The sequence below is a fragment of the Ixodes scapularis genome, unplaced genomic scaffold (assembly GCF_016920785.2).
Source record: "Ixodes scapularis isolate PalLabHiFi unplaced genomic scaffold, ASM1692078v2 PGA_scaffold8__174_contigs__length_109621045, whole genome shotgun sequence".
Lineage (NCBI taxonomy): Eukaryota > Metazoa > Arthropoda > Arachnida > Ixodida > Ixodidae > Ixodes > Ixodes scapularis.
The window spans coordinates 7,652,214-7,671,422 of NW_024609883.1; the positions used below are offsets into that span (position 1 = coordinate 7,652,214).

Consider the following 19,209-nt stretch of genomic DNA (forward strand, 5'->3'; position numbering starts at 1 on the left):
AAACGCGGAACGTCAACGTCCGGCGTTTGACTTTCGCATTCGAACGTGTTTGGCGAGTGCCGCGGAGACAAAGGCAGCTATAGCTTCAGGTCTGCCCACTAATCCTTCCAACCAGAGCTCGGCGTTTTGACGTTCCTTCGAGCTTCCGTCTTCTCCTCTCCCTCAGTTTCTCGGCGCATTCTCCGAGTACTAGTCGGAGATTAGACCACAACATATCGGCCACTACCAAACTCGACCGCAAGCCGGGACAATTCAAGGCTGGCTCTCGCGAAGGTCGTCGCCAAGCCAACACCGGCGCCAACTCCTGGAACCCCACCACAGGAATGCTGGTCTCTCTGCGTGGCAGGGAAATTCGGCCGGCTCGTCTGCAAGTCGGGCACGCAGAGAGCCCTCGCCAGGCGCTAGAGACCGGCCTGCTAAAAGTCAGCAGCCCATAACGGCCCCCGAAGACCACCGTCGCGAGACCACCGCCAGGCTTAACGCACTTCACCTTCTTCAACCACAACGTCAACCACTCACCCTCGTTCGTAAGCTCCCTTTGAACCATAATCACCTTTCTTTTTAGATTCATCCGTAGAATACCATTTCGTCGTTTTTGAACTTGGCGCCGCAGGTCTTCACTATATGGGCGACTTGTCTTTCGGTGGCGCCGCGACTTTCCTGAGCCGAAGTAAAATATCTATCTACCTGTCTATCCTGGGGCTATTATCCGAGTCCTCAGAGAATAGTCAAAAACACGATGACTGAATTTGTTTCCTGCTTTTATTGTCAACCATCCATCACTTAATTTTATATAAGAAGAAGCTGCTGTTTGACCACTTTGCTGGTTTTAAAGCAGACTGGCCAGCTCAAATTTTAGCTTGCCCAGCTTAAACCTGCTTGATTGCCAGTTATACCAGTTTGACCACATTGACCAGTTTGACCAGCTTAGTTACCTGCTTGACCAGTTAGATTTTCGAGCTGTTTTTTTTTTTTTCAATAGGGCTATACTCCGTTTCAGACTAAATCCTATCACAGTCTACGCTAGGATCCAATGTAGCCAGTCAGACAGCTACTAAAGAGCATCGTCAGGGCGCTCGTTGTCTTTGTGCGCTTGGCGGAACGGGCTAAACCGATTGGTAGAGCAAGTCGTCTCCTTCTTGAGGACGGGTTGCGGTGGCACCAGAACGGCGCCGGGTTCTGATTGGCTTTGATTGAAAGGATAGTGGGTAGACCTCAATGCTAGATGCCTCGAGGTCTACACACTATTTCTTTAAATCAGCCAATAAGAGCTCGGCGTTCTGACACCATCCTAACCCCGCTCAAGAAGCAGACGACGCTCGCTCCACAGTAAGCACACAAAAAAAAAGCGCAGGATGACGCCACATTCACTGAGAGTGATTTGTTAAGCCAGTAATGTACAAAGGCGACAAGCGCCATGACACTTTTGGCGCTGCCTGATCGACTCTATTGTGCTGGACGAGCTCGGGTGCTTAATATGAAATGCACACCGCATTTCACATTAAGCACCCAAGCTCGTCCAGCACGATAGAGTCGATCAGGCAGCGCCAAAAGTGTCATGGCGCTTGAGAAGCGTTCACAACATTTTTGTAAGAATCAAAAAATTCAAAGAGAAAGGTTTAGCTCGAATATACGAATTTTCTCCCTAGTTCTTGCCTTACTCGTTGTATTTGAAAAAGTGACTGGGCCGTGTGCCGCCAATGTCCACGTCCGAGCCCGGCCAAAAGAAGGTGGCGGCTTGCTTGCCCTGCTTCTCCGTGGTCACCCAAATCTGCACAAGAGTTTCCCACATAGAGCTGTAATGGCCGTACCTTCCGACCATAACTTATCAAATAGCTTATAAGAATAAGTATTTACAGGTTCATTGGACCTGTGGACGAAACTACGAAGAGACTTCCTTTGCTCCGCAAGAGGTTAGCCTCGATCTTATTAAAATGTGGCCGCACCTTCTGATCAGGGAATATTTCCAGTGTTGGTGAGAATTTGTAAAACAATACTAGGTTAAAGAGTTCAGTCTAGCTGGGAATACAATTTATTGAACTTGCTAACTAAAAATGTAAGTGTTGTGTAGGTCTTTCTGCACGTGCAACAACCTGACTGGAACTCTGCGCGTGTAGAGCATGAGACGGCATGAGCCGTCTTGTGCACTGGTCCCTGTCTTCTGCCAGCTAAAGTTATGGCGGCGTCACGCATGAGCCGAACGCTTGGTGAGATGGGTCAAATAAAATGTATTAAATTAGAATAATAAGTTTCTAAGCCTTAAATGTACTGGACTATACTGTAATTCAGGAAGAATTGGGGGGAGGGGGGAGGGGCTGGAAACCAATCTCTCAAGATATGTAACTCGGTAATCAATCAAAGTGTGCACCAAGAAACTGAGGGAGAGAAGGAAACAAGAGGCGCGGGGAAGTCAGACTGCTGAGCTTGGGTTGGAATGATTAGTGAGTAGACCAAAAGCTTGCTGCTTTTGTCTCGACTGAACTTCCCGAACGTGTTAAAACATTCGCGTCTGGCGTTTGGCTTTCGCATTCGAACGCGTTCTACAAGTGCAGTGGACACGAGTTCCAGTTGAGCTTTAGGTCTACCCACTAAGTGCTTAATCATTCGAACTACACTCGGCGTTCTGATGTCCCCGCGCCTCGTGTCTCCTTCTCTCCCTCAGTTTCTCGGCACATTGGTTTAAAACAAGAACCGCACACACATATAAGGTCTGCAAAGTGATACAGGGTTATACGGCAAATACGTCGTTATGTATTTGGCCGTAAGATTGTGGCAGTTTTATATGATTAACAAAGTTTACAAAGTACCTATCTTTAGTTGACTTTGTAGTATTTTTAATTTACACATTATAGCACGATTATTTTAATAATTCGAGCAGAGCTTTCAATCGCCACCGCTTTGTGACCATCATTCAAAGCCTCTCATCGAGTTAGTTCAGAATTATTGCTGCATAAGCTTGCGCTGCGTAGCCTCGGTCCGCTTCTAATGTGCATGCTTTAATAGCTATCTGAGCGATCGCCATAACCCTGTTCATGGTTTTGGTACGTGCTCCAATGGGTTTATTGTAACTTCCATTGTGCCCCAACTCCAAGGCTCGGTCTTGGGACCGATTTTCGACCCTTTGTTAATAGACGATATGGTTCAATGTACTAAAAGTAATAACTATTTTGTCTGCTGATCATGTAAACCTTTTCTAAGAGTTCAGTCGGTATCTGATTGTTCTCGTCTTCAAGCCTATAATGATTTTATTTTTAAAAAGTGTTCAGAAAACTATGTCACTTAAGCCCCAGAAGACAAAATCTATGGTGCCATCAGAAAGCGTGATGTCATTTGCTTTTCTTACAGCCTTGGTGGCGTTTCCATTGCACCGGTATCTCTCATCGGGGATCTTGGCGTCTCTATCTAAATTTCTTTCAAAAACTACATCATTATAAGCGTGAAGGCTCTCTTAAGAGTGTAAGGTATGATTTCATGATTATGACGTCAATTATGTTCTCTTTCTTTACTACATTTTTATGTTCCTATAGTTAAATCAGGGTTGTTGTTTAGCTCTGTTCTCTGCAATTCCTTGACTCTTACGCAGGCCACTAGATCGAAAATGCCCACAAACAAATAATTAGACTTTTGTATGATAGTTATGGACAGAGAGCATTTCTACCATTACAAATCATTGCTACGCCGGTTTACATTGCATAAGGTGTTTTGGAGGAGACGGTACAGAAATTTCATTTCTTTTGCACTAGACAGTCTGTGGAGCAGACTGCCTAGTGCAATGTAAATTTGATGCATTTATACCAGTCTAAATATTTCCATCTTCCCACCCATGTCAGCCGGAACAGATCCAATTTTTCTCAGCTTGTTTATCATAGGCGTCACACCTTTAGTAAAGGTACCTTTGTTATGTTTATCTCCAGACGGGATTTCTTCGGCATGTACGAGAATGAATGCCTTGCATGTCAACATGGGCAATATCTTATTTATTTATTATTTGGGTCTCTTGCTTTTGAAATATAATGATTATAATGCAATTAAATTCGAAGGTGCAAGCAAGCTAGAGAAGAGTGACGAAAATAATCTCTGGAGAAGGGGAACATAAGGGCAATGGACAAACACAAATCCGATATACTTTAATTTTTATATGTACAGCTTCCTTATGGGTACAGCGAAGAATTAAAGATTATTATAAATATTATTATCATGAACCAAAAACTGACAGTGGCAAATAAATTAACTGGAAGAACCGCGGACTCTTAAATGCCGCAACCCCGTGTTTTGAATCTTTATTAACAAATTAACGGTGCTTCTCCAGGGACATATTAAAGTTTCTTAAAGGTTATCGACTTATTTCTGAAGGCGGAACATTGCTGGTGGTATTATATTGTGTTTTAATTCACGACTTTAGTGTAACGCAGGCTGCGCAAGAAACTGATAAAGCCGCCACGACTGCCCAGTGTAAGTACGATTATATTTTGCTTGCCGATATTTCAGGCTCACACTATCCTACTTGATTTAAGTTGAGCAAAGAAAGTGTTCAGGCAGTTTCAGCCCTCGAAGAGGCCATCCGTCTAAGAAAAAGGCAAGGCAGGCCATGGTCATAGGCGACAAGTCCGATTTTAGGGTTTTACGTGCCAAACCACGAATGGCATCTGCCACGCCCCACCCGGAGGAGGCCTGAGAATTATTTTAGACCACCTGGTGACATTTTGATGTGAAACAGAAATGTCGATTACGTGGCGCCTTCTCTGTAATAAGCCTCCGTCATCTTGCGGGCACCTTGGGTGGGATTCGAACCCGCCACCTGCGGATCCGTAGGCCTGAGTTTTGCTTCCAAACCACCGAGGCGGCGAAGTGGGCAGATTACGGCTGTCGTACTGAAAACGACTGCTTACAACATCGTATCATTGCGTCCGTCGTGCGACACATTTGAGTCGTAGAACTAAATTTATTTTGTGGTTTTGTTCACAGTTCTGTATGAGGCTGTTCTTTTGTGTGCTCATGTGCAGTCATCGTACATTTGGCCGCAAGTCTGGTAAGTTTTGGTTTCCAAAGACTAACGTTTTCACGTTCTCTGCAATACAACCAACGCTGAATACAGCCCTCTAATAGTTTTGGTTGCATCTAACAGTCCTGGACAAACATGCACTTAAAGCCGCATAGTTTCACAAGAACTCATAGCAAGCTGGTATGTTTGAAATGTATAAGGGGGCTTCTCCAAGGTCTTTCTTTTCATGTTATATAAAGCTCTGAATATTCTGGGCCTTTTCTGCACCGTGATAGTGCATATAATTTTGTTTTCAATTTAAGCTATGCAAGTTTTACTGTCTCCAACTTGGCCGACGGCCGAAGACCTGGGTTTGGTCTTTGCTACAAACCTCCATTTATTTGCCTGCAGCTTCTCCCAAAGCTTTTTTACCGCATGTTTTAAGACTGTCTTCATATACATAACTCCAGCACCAATCAGTAAAATTCAAATTGGCTGTATGCGAGTGCAATCGTGCACGTTTGCGTGTAAGCTGCTGCAAGTTTTAGGCTGATATAAAGTTCGACTACAGATGTTCCTGATTATGGTCCTGTGCTTGCTGCGAAATGACACAATCATTTTCAGCTTGGTAGTGAGTTTTTAAGCAGTATTTTGAGCTGCTTTACGTACTTTGCTGCGCTGCAGCAAGGTGAGCAATAAAAAAATTACATATTTTTGCTGCTATTTTAATTTATAATTTTAATAAGTCAGGCTTGTCAGTATCTGCTTTATTAGAGAATTGTCCTCTATAACCTGTGCATTATATTGAAGCACCAACATTCGCCACACTAACGGCCATTATAACATTGGGACAAACATTACTGATGTAACAGCAACAAGCGTCATTGTCTGGTTTTGCAGATCCTTCGCTGGTCCGTCGCATCGTCCATGACAGCTTCTCCACATCGTGCCCAGTTACTCAGTGATTTTGTTGTGCATATAAAATTATGTATGGCAACAAAATAAGGTTTATTTTTTTCTTGAAGTGCATCTGCTAGGGCTCCGCGGACCTTTCCTTCTCTGGCACCAAAGCCAGTGCAAAATCTAAGAACAACGGTTGTTTATCAGAGATACTATTAATAAAGTTTTACTTGTTTCAAACGAGACCATTATGTGCCTATGTGTTTTCACTCTAAAAGCCATAGTGAGAAGGTGTAGCCGACTATAAAAAGATATGTAATGTCCAAAAAAGTAAAAAAAAAAAAACATACATTGTGTAACATACCACTGATAATCGTCGCTGTTTTACCTGGGACGTTTTCAGAATGTGATTAACACATTCATGGGACATTTCTAACATCCCGATCTGGACATCCTTAAGATGTCTGCCGGATGTTTGTATGTTGTATAAAGCGCGCGCGCTCTAGAGGCGGAGCTTTTACTGCATCTTTCATCGTGCGACCGACATAGAAATAAAACAGGTTGGTTTCCCTTTTTATATTTACAAAAGTCACGATCAGGTGTTAGTTGGGGGATACTAATTCTATTCTAATTCTAATTCTATATACTAATTCATTAAAATAATTTTTTTTCTGTTTCTATATTTATTAGAAATATCCGAGCAAAGTAACGTGAAATTAACTCGTTATGTAAACAGCAAAGTGATACACTACTCTTTAACGCAAGTATTTAGTAGCAGTGATTCATCAAGACTAGGTCATTTTGAATTCACATCTATTATATTCTTAAAGTAACGGGCACAGGTCACGACGCAAGGAGCAGCACGCCAATCAAACGATAACGCAGAGAACTTGCAGGCAGCGCGCAATGACGTGATAGCCAAGCGCGAGCTGTCATTGGTTAAAGGGAAGCTACGGAGGTTCTTGAAAAAAATGAGTTAGAAGTGAATTCTAGTGGGTTTTTACCTTATGAACCCGAATACCCAAACCATTTGCCGCGCAAGAATTGTTAAACGCGAGAAAAGGCGAAAGACATTTGCTCTCCGTGACGTCATCGACGGGTCTTTTGGCTGCCCAAGGCTAGGGAGGCGGGGCTTCAGCCCTATTTTGAAATTACTCTTATAGCTCTCCGGCGCGTCGCATTGAAATTTAATTCTGATATCTGTTATTGTAACGGCCAAATGAACACGATTAAAGTGCGTTTCTTTTTCTCAAATGCAGAACCGCCCCATCTTCCCTTTAAGGTCGAGGAAAAACAAAAATTACGGAGGCACCTCTGGCAGATAAACAGACGTATGACGTGCACAAGAATCAGACAAACTTGTATGTCGAATAGATCATTCCAAAAATTCGCCTTCTGCGTGCTGCCATCTTTGTCTGCTGACTTTGGAAAGAATTTTCAGCACAGTGTCGTCTGCAGGATATCAGACGCCGCGCAAGCATTCACAGGCCAGCGACTCGACAGCCTTGACATTTGCGCTGGAAAAATGTACGCAATTTATTTTCAATAAAAGTCACGACTTCTAGGACGAATGCAATAACGGATGATGTTTGTGAAGACGCGTGTAGTTCTTAAAGAGACCATGAAATGACCTTTTTTACTTTTTCCAGATAACTTTTACATTAAACCGTCAATGTTCACTGAATGCCGAACAGGCATCCGTTTTCGTCTCGGTTTATTAACTTCTACACAAAAAATTATTGAAATATCGACTTTTTCATTCTCTCCAACTGACCGCAAAACAAGCCGTGACGTAGGCCGTTTCCGGAACCGGAAGTTCTCTCGGCAGTAGGAGAATGGGAGTGTTAGCGGCAACGAGTTGGGGTGCGCCGGTAGGTTTTACTGCGCTGATGTCACCGACGTATTTCCTGAATCAGCGCCTCTCATCGCCGCATCGCAGCTGAGCGAAATTCAATGAGATATGTTGCGCTACAGCGACAGCATGGGACTAGTCCCATACGCCGGTATGCCTGTTGGGAAGTGCAGCGAGTCTTCCGGTGAAGACTCCAGAAGTCAACCACCCTGTCATTGTTGGCAGAAGGGCCGGCCCGTGTCAGTCGTTTGCAAAACGACGTAGATCGCGTTTTTCGCGGCCTCGCAGATGCAGGAGCGAGCCGACGTTAAAAAAGATACGTTTGAACTACGAGTGTCAGCAAGAGCCACGTAAATACCTGTTTCCACTCGGAGCGGACGCGCGCGCTTGATGGAAGTGCTATATTCTCGCTGTTTGTAAGCGCTTCGGGACCGTTCTTTTACGATTGCAACTCGATACTGAGCCGACACTCGGCAAAGAAAGGTTGGACCGGGGTTGTACGTATACCTCCCACGAACTGTTATAGCTCGACAGTGACGTGCAGTCTGTCAGAATAAAAATGGCATACCAATAACAAAGTGTACATACCGTGTTACGAAGGTAATCCATGCGGCGTTTATTTCAGCTCTATATCACACAAAACAAGAAGATAGAATCGACGAGAGTCCCTTTTCGACGAGTGTTCGTCAACACTGCCTCGGAAAACAAGGGGAAGAGATTGACCTCACCTCTTAATCTAGAATTGAGGTCAGCGATCAAACTATAATACGGGAAGGGTCCACAAGGGTCGCGCGGGCATATTCCATTTAGCACGCGAGCCGGTCGTAGGCAGACGGTCTTGCGACGAAGCAACGCAGCGCCGAGTCGGAATGCCTGCTAGGCCTATATTCTGAGCAGCTCGCTTCGTCGGAGTCGGTGGATCCAGCGTTCTTGTTCGTCGTGGTCTGTTTTAAGTACTGTTTTCTTGCTGCTTGAAGTCGGCACGCGCGGGAAGAACACGTAGAAAAATAAACGTTCAGTCAGTCAGAGTTTTGAGAGGAAGGAAAACAAAGAAAATAAACGTTCGTCAGCTGGTCGTGGTCGCCGCCCCCCAAGTAACTGTCGGCCCTGCCCGAATGCGCACGCGCAGTAGTTGCTTCGTTTACCACACGATAGATGGCGCTTGGCTCTCAGCATTATCAAATTTGGCAATTTTCGCCACACATCTCTAATTATGCTACAAAATGTGGATCTGAATATTATTTAACAAAACTTTTAGGAAACATTCGCCGGCTATTTATTGTTTACGATCGCGGTGCTGGTGAGGTAGGCTGTTACCCAATAGGCGATGTGGATTTGGCTGGCGTGCTCCATTTCCGCGGATGCATCGTAGTGAACAGGCGAAGGAAGGAAGGCGCAAAAGAGTCCAGTTTTCTTTTAAAAGTTATATAGCAAATAATTTTTTTGGCTCCCTATTTTTGTGTTTTTGTGTTCCTTTTCACACCTTTTACGACGTGCGGTGGATGAAACTCGATTTTAAAATCATTTCATGGTCCCTTTAAAATGTCCCTTAAAATATACGCAGGCATCTGCATATATCGAAGACTGTTCGTACAAGGTCTCCTGAGTATGTTCACAAGCTGAAGAACAAAACCCCAACTCGGTCGGCTTTATTAATTTCATCTGTTGTGCTTGTTGACTATACATCTTCTGGTGCTCTATCATGTTTCTAAGTTCTTCCTCCCTTGGCTTTGCTCTAATTTTACCAAGTTGGCCAGCTTCTGTGCCACGATACTTAAAATGTTTTTTGGGCGAGAACTGCCGTGCATGACTGACAAGCCTTTCCTATGGACAAATCGCCATTGCATTTCTTTTAATTTCGAATGCATTAGTTTTACTTATTCAAACTAGGAATTTGAAGACTCGTTAGATGCTAGCCACAATGTACACAGTTTCCTGTTTTCAGAAAGTGTATAATTACGATTTTGTCAAAAAGCTGATTGTATTGACTTTGCTCACTGGCGCTGATGTTTAAATGAACAGTAGTATTCTTAACTTAAGTATTCTCAAGTAAAAACAAGTTAAAATAATTTTTTAATAAAAAGAAAAACATCGTGTTTGTGTCTTGTTATTATCTCTTCTGCACTGTGCTTTAATTTGCGGTTTATTTAATGCGTGATTTTGGTGTGACAGCTTGGATGGATTTAAAATAGTGTAATGTTAGATCTTCATAAAAGTAAAATGTTAAAGTAATATAACACGAGCTGTATGATAAAGGGATATTACACAACACACTGACAATTATGTAAGCCTGTAATTACGAAATCGTTTCAAAATGTAACAGCTGAATGAGACGCAGTTCGCAATTTTTAACAGTTTACTTCCCTACCAAACAATCCAGTATAACCTTTTACTATCCGGATTATGGAACTGGAAATTTTTCTCTGGAAACCCGAAATCCAGATTGCAGACAAAGGAATAATTTCTGAAAACCTAAAATCCAGATAAAGTCCAGATAGAATCCAGATAGATTTCCGGTTCCATAATCCGGATAGCGAAAACTTATACTAGATTTTCGGTAGGGTTGCCAACTCTCGCCGCACGACAGGGACAACTTTAAAAGACGGAAAGGTTGCAGTTCCCATTGGACCGGTTGCACATGTGGCCGATAAGACGAGGACCCTATCTCAGTATTTCGGTCGAGGGAATAAATAATCAAATTTTACATGATATCCTGCCAATATTACGAGGGTAAAATGCAGCTCTGCGGTCCCCAGGCCGCTCCTAATATTCAGACCGTTTACAAACGGCTCTGCAGCTTACGAGTAAATGTATATGCTCCACTTTCGAGGTAGCGTATAGCAATATTAAGCCGTCCTATGTAGAAGTATTATTGAATGTCCTTGCAAAAGACGCGGCGGCGAGCGGCGGTATCCTGGCGTTAACGCTTCCCCACGGCAGTTCGGAAGCGCTTGCGAGTACCCGCAATGTCTGCCTCATCGACAGCCACTTTAAAACATACCTGGGGTTATAAATAAAGTGCCATCGTACTAGCCCACACAATGCTCATAGTTTCGAGAAGCTGCATTCTCGTCAGACTTCGTGTAAGATTTGCATTGCGCTAAAGTAGTGAAAAATGTGTTTAGCCTAAACCTCGGTGCTCTGCAAGGCCACTTGTCCGCAGTACCTTGGACACTTTTGGTGCTTGTGCTCACTTCCTCTCCAATAAGAAGGGGATGTCAAAAGGGAACGGGTAGGCGATACCTTGATTCGGCCGTTCAGGTACTCTGCAGCTCACCGGTTCCGCCTGCTACCAACGGGATTTGCCCGCCTCCTTGTTGCCCAGCGAGAAGAGTGTCTTGAATTCCGGGTCGTACATCTTGTTGTCCACGATGCCATGGGACTCCGGCCACAGGCCCTATGCATCCGTGCAATCAGAAAACAAAAACACGCAACTTTGGTCATGCTGACAAAAGACCGGGGGACAAAATTTCTTGAGCGTAATCCACCACCACGCGGAAGAACCTAGCGGAAATTGACGTCACGTTACATGATGTAGCCTGACGTGGTTACGTCACCTGCGAATAATTTCCCCGCTATATTTAGTGAGATATTTGACACGACGGTTCTCCGTGGTGGTTCTTTGTGACCCTCTTTCATTACGGATTTTTTATGAATTTTGCAAATAAAACGCACTCTGCCTAAAAACAGATCGTATATATATAACCCGATGGCGCTCTAAATGCATCGCACTTATATATCCTCTGTGACGTCGCGGTATTACCTGACGTTACGATGCGATACCATATGGCACTATGACGTCAGTGAGTCATGTGACATCACAATGCACTTGACGCCACTGCATCTTATGGCGTCATGGTTTCACGTGACGTCAATTATCGCGTGAAGTCGTGGCGTCACGGTCTCACGTGACGACCGTTACACTGATTGTGTTACCTGAGCACCATGACGTCATCACGATGTTCATGTGATGACGCCACGTAAAATCCTTTAAAAAGCTGATGACGTCACGTGAACACCATAATGTCTTCAGCATGACGTCACCGTCGAGGCTACAAACCATGGACACGAAGGCGCCAAGAGCTGGCCCGATAGATGCTACGCAATTTAAAAGTGCGGAAATGGCACCCACCGTTACGATGGTGAAATGGTTAGGGAACGTCTTGGTGGGGAAGACGGGCCGCATGAAGGGAGCCCGCACGCCGCACTGGCCTAGCCGCTCCAAAGAAGGGTTGCGGCCCCGGTCCAGGTAGTCGGCCCGAAAGCCATCCAGGGAGATGAGCACCAGCGGTGCCTCGCCGAACCTGCGCTGCAAGTCACTTCCTAACTGTCGAGCGCAGAACTGCAGGGCCCCTCCTTGTGGAAAAATTTTAAATCTACAGCAGCATCGCCTCCTTAAGCATATCAACCAGGTTCAACTATTTGGCTTGACTCCCGGTAAACAGCTTGATACTGCGGTAAAGTAACACATCGTAGACAAGAGCGTAGTCCATAATTTTCACGTCAGCCAAAGATGTCAGAGTAGTGCTTACTCGCGTGCTAAATCAAGTTTTATTGGCTGCTCACGCCAATATGAAGCGATCAAGTTATGATAATGCCACCCTATTCAGGGCTCTCAGGTAAGTACCTTTTACCCCGAGAGTTCGGTTGAACCCCACTGCTGAAGAGATGTGCTCGCTCAGGACACAGCTGTAAATCCGAAGTTTGGTGTCAGATAGAGATCCGTCGCCAAGCAATAGGGCTGAGTTAAATGTCGGATGCGGCGAGAGTTTTCAGCATGGTGAGTCTTTAATTCTGCCAGGAACTTTGGACATGTCCCCTGGAAGTACTCGGCCCTATCTTGAACACCGCAGAGGTCGCAGTCGTGGCGGTCCTTTTTTTTTCAAACAAGAATAGTAGTGGTGCCAAGTGCACCATTGCCATTCCGGTTGAGTGAATGTAAAAGGGGGAATCGCTGGGCGAGTGCGTTAGCGCAACGCAGTTTGGAACACGTGGAGCTCGAGCTTGAGCTAAATGACCGAAGAATCCTGGGTTCAATCCTCACCCCTGCCAGTTTCGATCGCGATGAGCATCGTACCGGCGTGCGGTCGTGTATTCTACTTTGTGATGCACATGAAATACCCTAGGCTGGCGGTAGAACTGCATTCATTAAATTTGTTATCTGCAGCGCAACCTTCTTCAAAAACAGACCGACCTTCAAAAACAGATACTTCAAAAACAGTACTTCTAAAAAAAAGTATCTGAAATACTTCAGATACTTCAAAAACAGATACTTCAAAGACAGACCGACCTTACGCTGTCTAAACACGAACGCCATTTTCATATACAAAAACAAGCTTCGCGCAGGAAGTGACGCTCAAAATATGGCGACCATATATTGTGCATCGAACAGACCCACAAAAGTGGATTCAACGCAGCCCCAGATTATAATGTAATTTTACAGATTTCGGCTGCGCGAACTGCTCCAAGACGTCGCTCACCCTTCTGGACAGGTCTCGTCTTCTCCTATGCACGGCAGTCGCTGCCATCCGGAGTCAAACAACTCCTCTGAAATGAGTGAAAATTAAATATGCATCTCTGAGATCCCAGTCGGGGGCATGGCATGTGCGTGCTGTCGCATTCGTTTGATGGTGTAATGATGTCCCAAAAACAACCTCTCGTTAAAGAACCAACTTCAAGTGGGTATCAATCTTAAAAATTGTCATTATCACCATTATGTTTGAAACGAACAAGCTGTTCTACAAGATTTGGAAGAAAAACTAATTGTTATTACATAACAGCATTTCTCAATAAGCTAATTTCTAGTATTATTAATATAAGAAAAAATACAGACTGAAGAAAGTTCCGAGAAATGTTAGCTTGCAAAGTGCACATTAGTTTGCTTTTTTTTATTTTTTTTTTCGTGGATTTTTTTAACAATTTACATGACTCCTTTTGCATACGACTTATTTCACCGATTTTAAGTTGCTGCCAGTCAAGCCCAAAGTGCCTTTGGAAAATCCTTCACATTCGTTTTGTTCATTAGCAATAAAACTATTATTAGTATTAGTATTATTATTATCGTCACCACCACAATCGGTTTCTTTAACGCACTCTTTATTTGAGCAATTGTCTTTATGATGACGCACAGAAAGAAAAAAAACATTACACAATTCGAGATTTCTATGCCTGCTGAATGTCATTATAAAATAATCTATGCGCGTCATCAAACTGGCTCAGATTGGTCAATTAACAAAGTAGCAACAAAATTTAATAGAAAATGATAATGTAAATCCAGAATCACTTATATAAAATGTAAGTGAAATTAAAGTCATCTAGACATTTAACAAACTCGCTGACGTATGTACAAACTAAAGAAATACTGAAGTGAGCTTCAAGTATACGGTGGGCAACTGACACTTCCATTAATTTGAACCGCCTTTGGTTTATTAAATAACAGGCTGAAGTTGAGCTAGTTGGCACATAATTAAAAAATAAACGGTCAGCTAAATGGTAGGGACCAAACACAGACAGGGAGAAACAGAAACATACATACACACCGCTGACTATCAACTAAGACTTTAAACTTCTTCATCACTTTGACCCAAAGATTCACACCTAAAGTAATGCCAATAAATCACTTAAAATCGTTACATTACTCTACTAAATTAAAGCACTAAATAAAAATAAAGTAAATTATATCAATTACATTAAATTATTAAATTTAATGCAATTAAATTTAATAATTTAAATACATTACGGCCCCTTGAAAGTGAATAATAGGGATATGTGTCGACGGTGGTTTGTGGGTTGGGTCAGGGAGGTGTTAGTGACCAAATTTAATCATTTAATGTAATTATTTTAATTTACTTTATTTTTATAAAATTGCACTAAACGACACGCTCTGAACGACACGCAGAACGCGCTGAACGACACGATCTGAGTTTTAGTTCGTCACAGAAGCCCTCACTGCAGTTCAAAGCAAAAGGTAGCACCAGACAGTACTCGGTAGAAGTGCTTCAAACGATGCGAATGTCCCACAGTAAAGGTCTTCTAACATATCGTCTGCTAAGCTCTGATGAGTTCAAAATACCGAACGACTCCACATTGACTCTCAGCAACCATTGTATCATTGAACCACATCACAGTTTACGCCCAACGAAGTCGCAATCCTCAACCCTCAATCAAAGAACATTTTTTTAAATAAGATTGGTATTCTACCGCTTTTGATATTTGCGCCCAGAATATTAGCGGTCATTCCCGGAAAACTCGATAAAAGTTCCATCGTGCAGAACAAACTCCTAAGATAAAGAATTGCAGTTTTCCCCGTTTCTCCCAAAGAGTTTCGTGCATTAGCTGGTGTCAAGCGATGGCTGCCGATGGTGCAGCTTGACCCTGGCAAGACTAGCGTCTATGCGCGACCCGCCTACTACAATAGAGGTCAGTGCTTCTGATAATCTTGATTTACCTTGGTGTTTACGTTCTTAGTCTGTTTGGCCCAAACGCTTGAATTTACATGGTAAATGTTTTCGGAAACAACGTTCTACCTTATGTTCCCTGATGGATCAAATTTGACTCCGCTTCAATCAAGTAATTTTTGGGGATATTGAGAAATTAATCCACAAGACTAGGGAAAATATACAAGAGAGACAAAAATAATTGTGTTCTGTGTGTGCTTATACAGACGGGAGTTAGCCCCGATTGGCGTTTAGTGTCTCAGCCGCAGGCGAGAAATTTAGCCAGTGCAGTACAACCGCGATTTTAGGGACTTAAACGCAGTAGTGAAACACAGCTGCACGCCAGTATGATGCTCATTCAGGTCAAAACGGGTAGGGGTGGGGATTGACACTAGGATCCCTGGGTTCTGCGGAGTCAGCTTTCGCTCTATGCACTCCGAGCTGGCGTTCACTAGCCTACTCGGCCACCGATTTCCCCCCGAGGCAGACAGGAAAGCACGACCTACTGCAATCCTGACCTGCCCACAGAAGAATGTGCCAGCGCGCACCTTGCAGTATATGGCCGCGGACGCAGCGTTTCTTCACGCTATAACTTCACGCTGCACAATTTTTTTTAATGTATTTGTATATCAATCGAAAGCACACCAGGCGTGGCGGCCTTATCTTGCCCTGACCTGCTCTACTCGCGCGCCTCGCCGGATCGAGCCGTCAGTCGGTGGTCTTTTGACAGTTTCGTCACTAGAGGCGCCGGCTGCCAGCACAGTGGCTATTTATGTCTGGTCCGAAAACGCGCCTTATTTCGACGATGGCACAAGAGCGTCATGGCTAAATAAGGGCCTTGCGCTGCAGTGCAAGAAAAACGCGCTCTTTCACCCCAAGCAAACATGAGAGCGATGCACCCTGCTACGTGCTACTGCTATTGCAGACTGCTGGCACTACTCTACGGCAGTACTTCCCGAAAAACAGATATCACCAGACGCGCGCCGTCCAGACTGTCCGCTGACAGGCTGTGAACCGCGTTTGGGTCGCAGAAAAGCCTTACCGAGCGCCTCCAATGGCAAATCAAGGCACTTCATCGGCAACAGCCTCTACCATTAGCGACGTGCGCGACCAAAAGCGTCGCTGCTGTTCGCTTTCCACGATTGGCCAAACCATGCATGCGCATAAGAGCATTATCAGACTGTCAACTTCGACGGTGTTAGTGTCGGAATGCAATGACTTCTAGTTTCCACCGTGCTTTTTAAACAGACCATCGAACTTGTCGTCGCAACTTATGGTAAGTAGCAAGGGTTACAACTCGTGACGTCACGCCGAGGCAAATCCAACGTTATTAGATTAGCTCAGTTACGGAACTGCTCATAAACGCCGCATGCACGAACACTACCCCCGCCCCCCTCACTCACCATGACTGGCCAAGCGTCACTTGACGCGCCGCCTGGCGGCTGCTTTCGTAACTGGATCAGGATACGTACGCTTCAACGTACTAGAAACGTAAAAAACAACGGAAAAAAACTCTTTTGGTAGTAGCTTTTATTGGAGTTTAGTACAAAATGAGGGGCACGTGATGTTTTCTAAAATCTTTAGTTTGCAAGGTTTTGCGGTACAATTAATATTGTTTTAATACAACCATGCCTCAGCGGGGATTTCAGGTGGCGCGTCCCGACCTAGGCTCATCTTAACTTCGAGGCAAATTCGCGGCGCGTCCGCTGGCGAGACGGGGGTGGCTTCCCTATCTGTTTCGGCTCCGAAATAACCGATTGAAGCCAAAATGGTTGTTACGTGCAGGTCCGCGAGTGACCGCTGCAGTATAATGGCAGCGTTGTGATCGTCTCTAGGCGCTTCAGCTGGGCTCTTTGTAACGCACAGACATGAAACGAAAATATAGATGGCGCTTCGAACGACGCTTGGCGGATTGAAGTGAGTGGGAGGGGGGGTAGGGGTCGAGGTCTGATTACATGGAAATGTAGCGCGAGGCCCAATCAATAGCCGAGAACACTCTAGCTCTCCCATTGACCAAAATAGGACTCCAGCAGCGTCTTCTTTGCCCGAGGGACTTACGGGAAATGTTAGCCGCCGCATCCCGGTTGCCCCTGGCCGAGTGCAGCCCGTGGAAGTAGCCCCCGAGAAAGGCGGACACCAGCAGTAGCACAGCCTGCGCGGCAGAACCCTCGTAGCGGCGGCAGACCCAGGTTCAGCGGCGCTACTTACCAGGACGCTCACCGCCAGGATCTTCCTCCACCCCTGGACAAAAAAAAAAAAACAGTCGACATCGGGGAGCACTACCAACGGCGGGAGACCATTCTATGAACATGCTAAACAATCTTGTTTGACCATCGCCATCTGCGGCGAGAGTCTCAACTCAACTGTATAGAAAAATTAGTATTATATGACCGCTAGTGAGCCCCTACTACAACCGCGATGTTTTTGTGCATTCCGGAAACTTGGTTCTCGGTTCTGCGAGTCATAAGAAGTTTATAACCCGCGCTAATGAAACTTTAATCTTCCTCGTGGCGGTCAGCTACGTATTACTTAACTCACCTATTTCACGAGTGTAGGTAAGCTGCATCTAAAGTAATTAGAGCTAGCGATAATTCAAGATGGCGGTGATGAAGGTGTCCCACAAATCGATTCAACAAGACCGCCCCCTTTCCCCAAAACAGGATCTGCCATAGACCCATAGTCCCCCTTAGGGTGAGACCTAGAGTAGACCTTTTCTACACGGGCGGTGCCATCTTGAATCACGAAACTCCCGGTATACGGGAAAACAGTGTTTTGCCCTTGCCTCAATTCTAGAAGGTGTTATAACGACTGTTAGCACTCATTCTTGTTTTTCCTCTTTTATAGTTTATTTTTGCTCCTTCCACATTGTAATGACCTCGTTTCTTTTTTCCTCTCGCATACCAGATATGCCGACACCGCGCCTGGGGACCAGGGTAAGCGAAAACACCAACGTCCGGCCCTGACACCACGCCGCTGCGGGGGCGCTGCTGTCGGTGCTGTGCATGAGCAGACGTTTCACTTTCCGTGAATTTCATTCCCGTGCACAGGCTATGCCCACACTTGCTGTGGCCAAAGGCGGACGTGTTTTGTAAACTGCGCGTTACTCTACAAAGTTCACCAGGAATACTGACTTCAATCCCCACCCCTGCCCATTTCTGTTTGAATTAGAATTTCTACCGGCAAGCGGACGTGTATTACTGGAGATTTTTTGTAGGTTGTTCCGATGACACTGCCGACGACTTGGTGGATGCGACGTATGTCCGAGGGATCGGAACCTCCCCCCCAATTATATTAAAACTCTCTACTGCTATCTGATGCACTTTAAATTCCCCAGGCTAGCGGTGGTGCTGCACTAACAAAATGGTATCATCCAGAGCGGGTAGACCAGACACTCATCGATGCTGACTACCTTTCCCCCATCTAAACATACACGTCACGTGACAAGGCAAGAGGCGAAGCAAGCGCCACGGTGCGTGTTTCCTCCTCACCCACATGGGAGGCCGCTCCTCTTCCATGTCCACGCGGTCCACGTCGAAGTGAAACTCGGCGCTGTTCAAACCAGTCCTTCCTGGCCGGTATCCAGGCTCGCGTACTGCACAGCGGAGCGGCAGGGGACATCGCGCGTTCATATTAAATTCCCCCAATAGACCAACCGCGTAGTCAGTACCGTATATCTGCGAAAAAAATGTTAAATTCAAAGACGAAATCCAAGGATGAAATCCAAGGACGAAATGATTATTCGGGCCTCTATAGATGCTACCTCTCCATAACATTGTCACGAAAAAAAAAAAGAGAAACGCAAAAACTTTTAGCCTTTCTACTTTTGTGAAGAAGGAATACCTGCGAAGCTGTACTGCGGTGGGAATAAAGTTATGGCCGGCCGAAAGTCGGCAAGCTAGAGTGGAAAGGTAGGGAGGCTCAAGTGAGGGTGGGTGCAACTGTTAGATCGGCGATCACGGGACATGGACGCCATTTAATTGCTAAATTTTGCTGGGAGTCTATGGGGCAAAGGGTCGTTTCCTTTCCTAACTCAGGTCATG

At 44.9% G+C, this 19,209-nt stretch overlaps 1 protein-coding gene across 2 annotated transcripts; it reads right to left on the reverse strand.

The window, feature by feature from the left end:
• Window positions 1–1,710: 1,710 nt before the first annotated feature.
• LOC120845794 (ectonucleotide pyrophosphatase/phosphodiesterase family member 2-like) lies at window positions 1,711–18,768 on the reverse strand. Of its 2 annotated transcripts, XM_040217339.2 has the most exons (7): window positions 18,658–18,768; window positions 17,378–17,410; window positions 17,228–17,321; window positions 13,214–13,280; window positions 11,866–12,037; window positions 11,011–11,130; window positions 1,711–1,771 (listed from the first exon to the last, which is right to left on the reverse strand). In XM_040217339.2, exons 1-6 carry the CDS (start codon window positions 18,682–18,684, stop codon window positions 11,023–11,025), a joined length of 501 nt encoding a protein of 166 aa, XP_040073273.2. In that variant the 5' UTR covers window positions 18,685–18,768; the 3' UTR covers window positions 1,711–1,771; window positions 11,011–11,022. The 2 variants fall into 2 exon arrangements, 1 of the variants encoding a protein (XP_040073273.2); XR_006076710.1 differs by lacking the exon at window positions 1,711–1,771 and having other exon boundaries at window positions 11,031–11,130; window positions 11,866–12,042.
• Between the last annotated feature and the right edge of the window lie 441 nt (window positions 18,769–19,209).

Bases quoted from the DNA above. Each gene is read 5' to 3' on its own strand.
- LOC120845794 (XM_040217339.2), bottom strand. From the start codon at position 18,684: ATGGAAGAGGAGCGGCCTCCCATGTGG. The intron at 17,322-17,377 runs GTAAGTAGCGCC...TCTGCCGCGCAG, and splicing joins TCCTGGCGGTGAGCGTCCTG to GCTGTGCTACTGCTGGTGTC. The intron at 11,131-11,865 runs GTGGGTGCCATT...ACGGATGCATAG, and splicing joins ACCATTTCACCATCGTAACG to GGCCTGTGGCCGGAGTCCCA.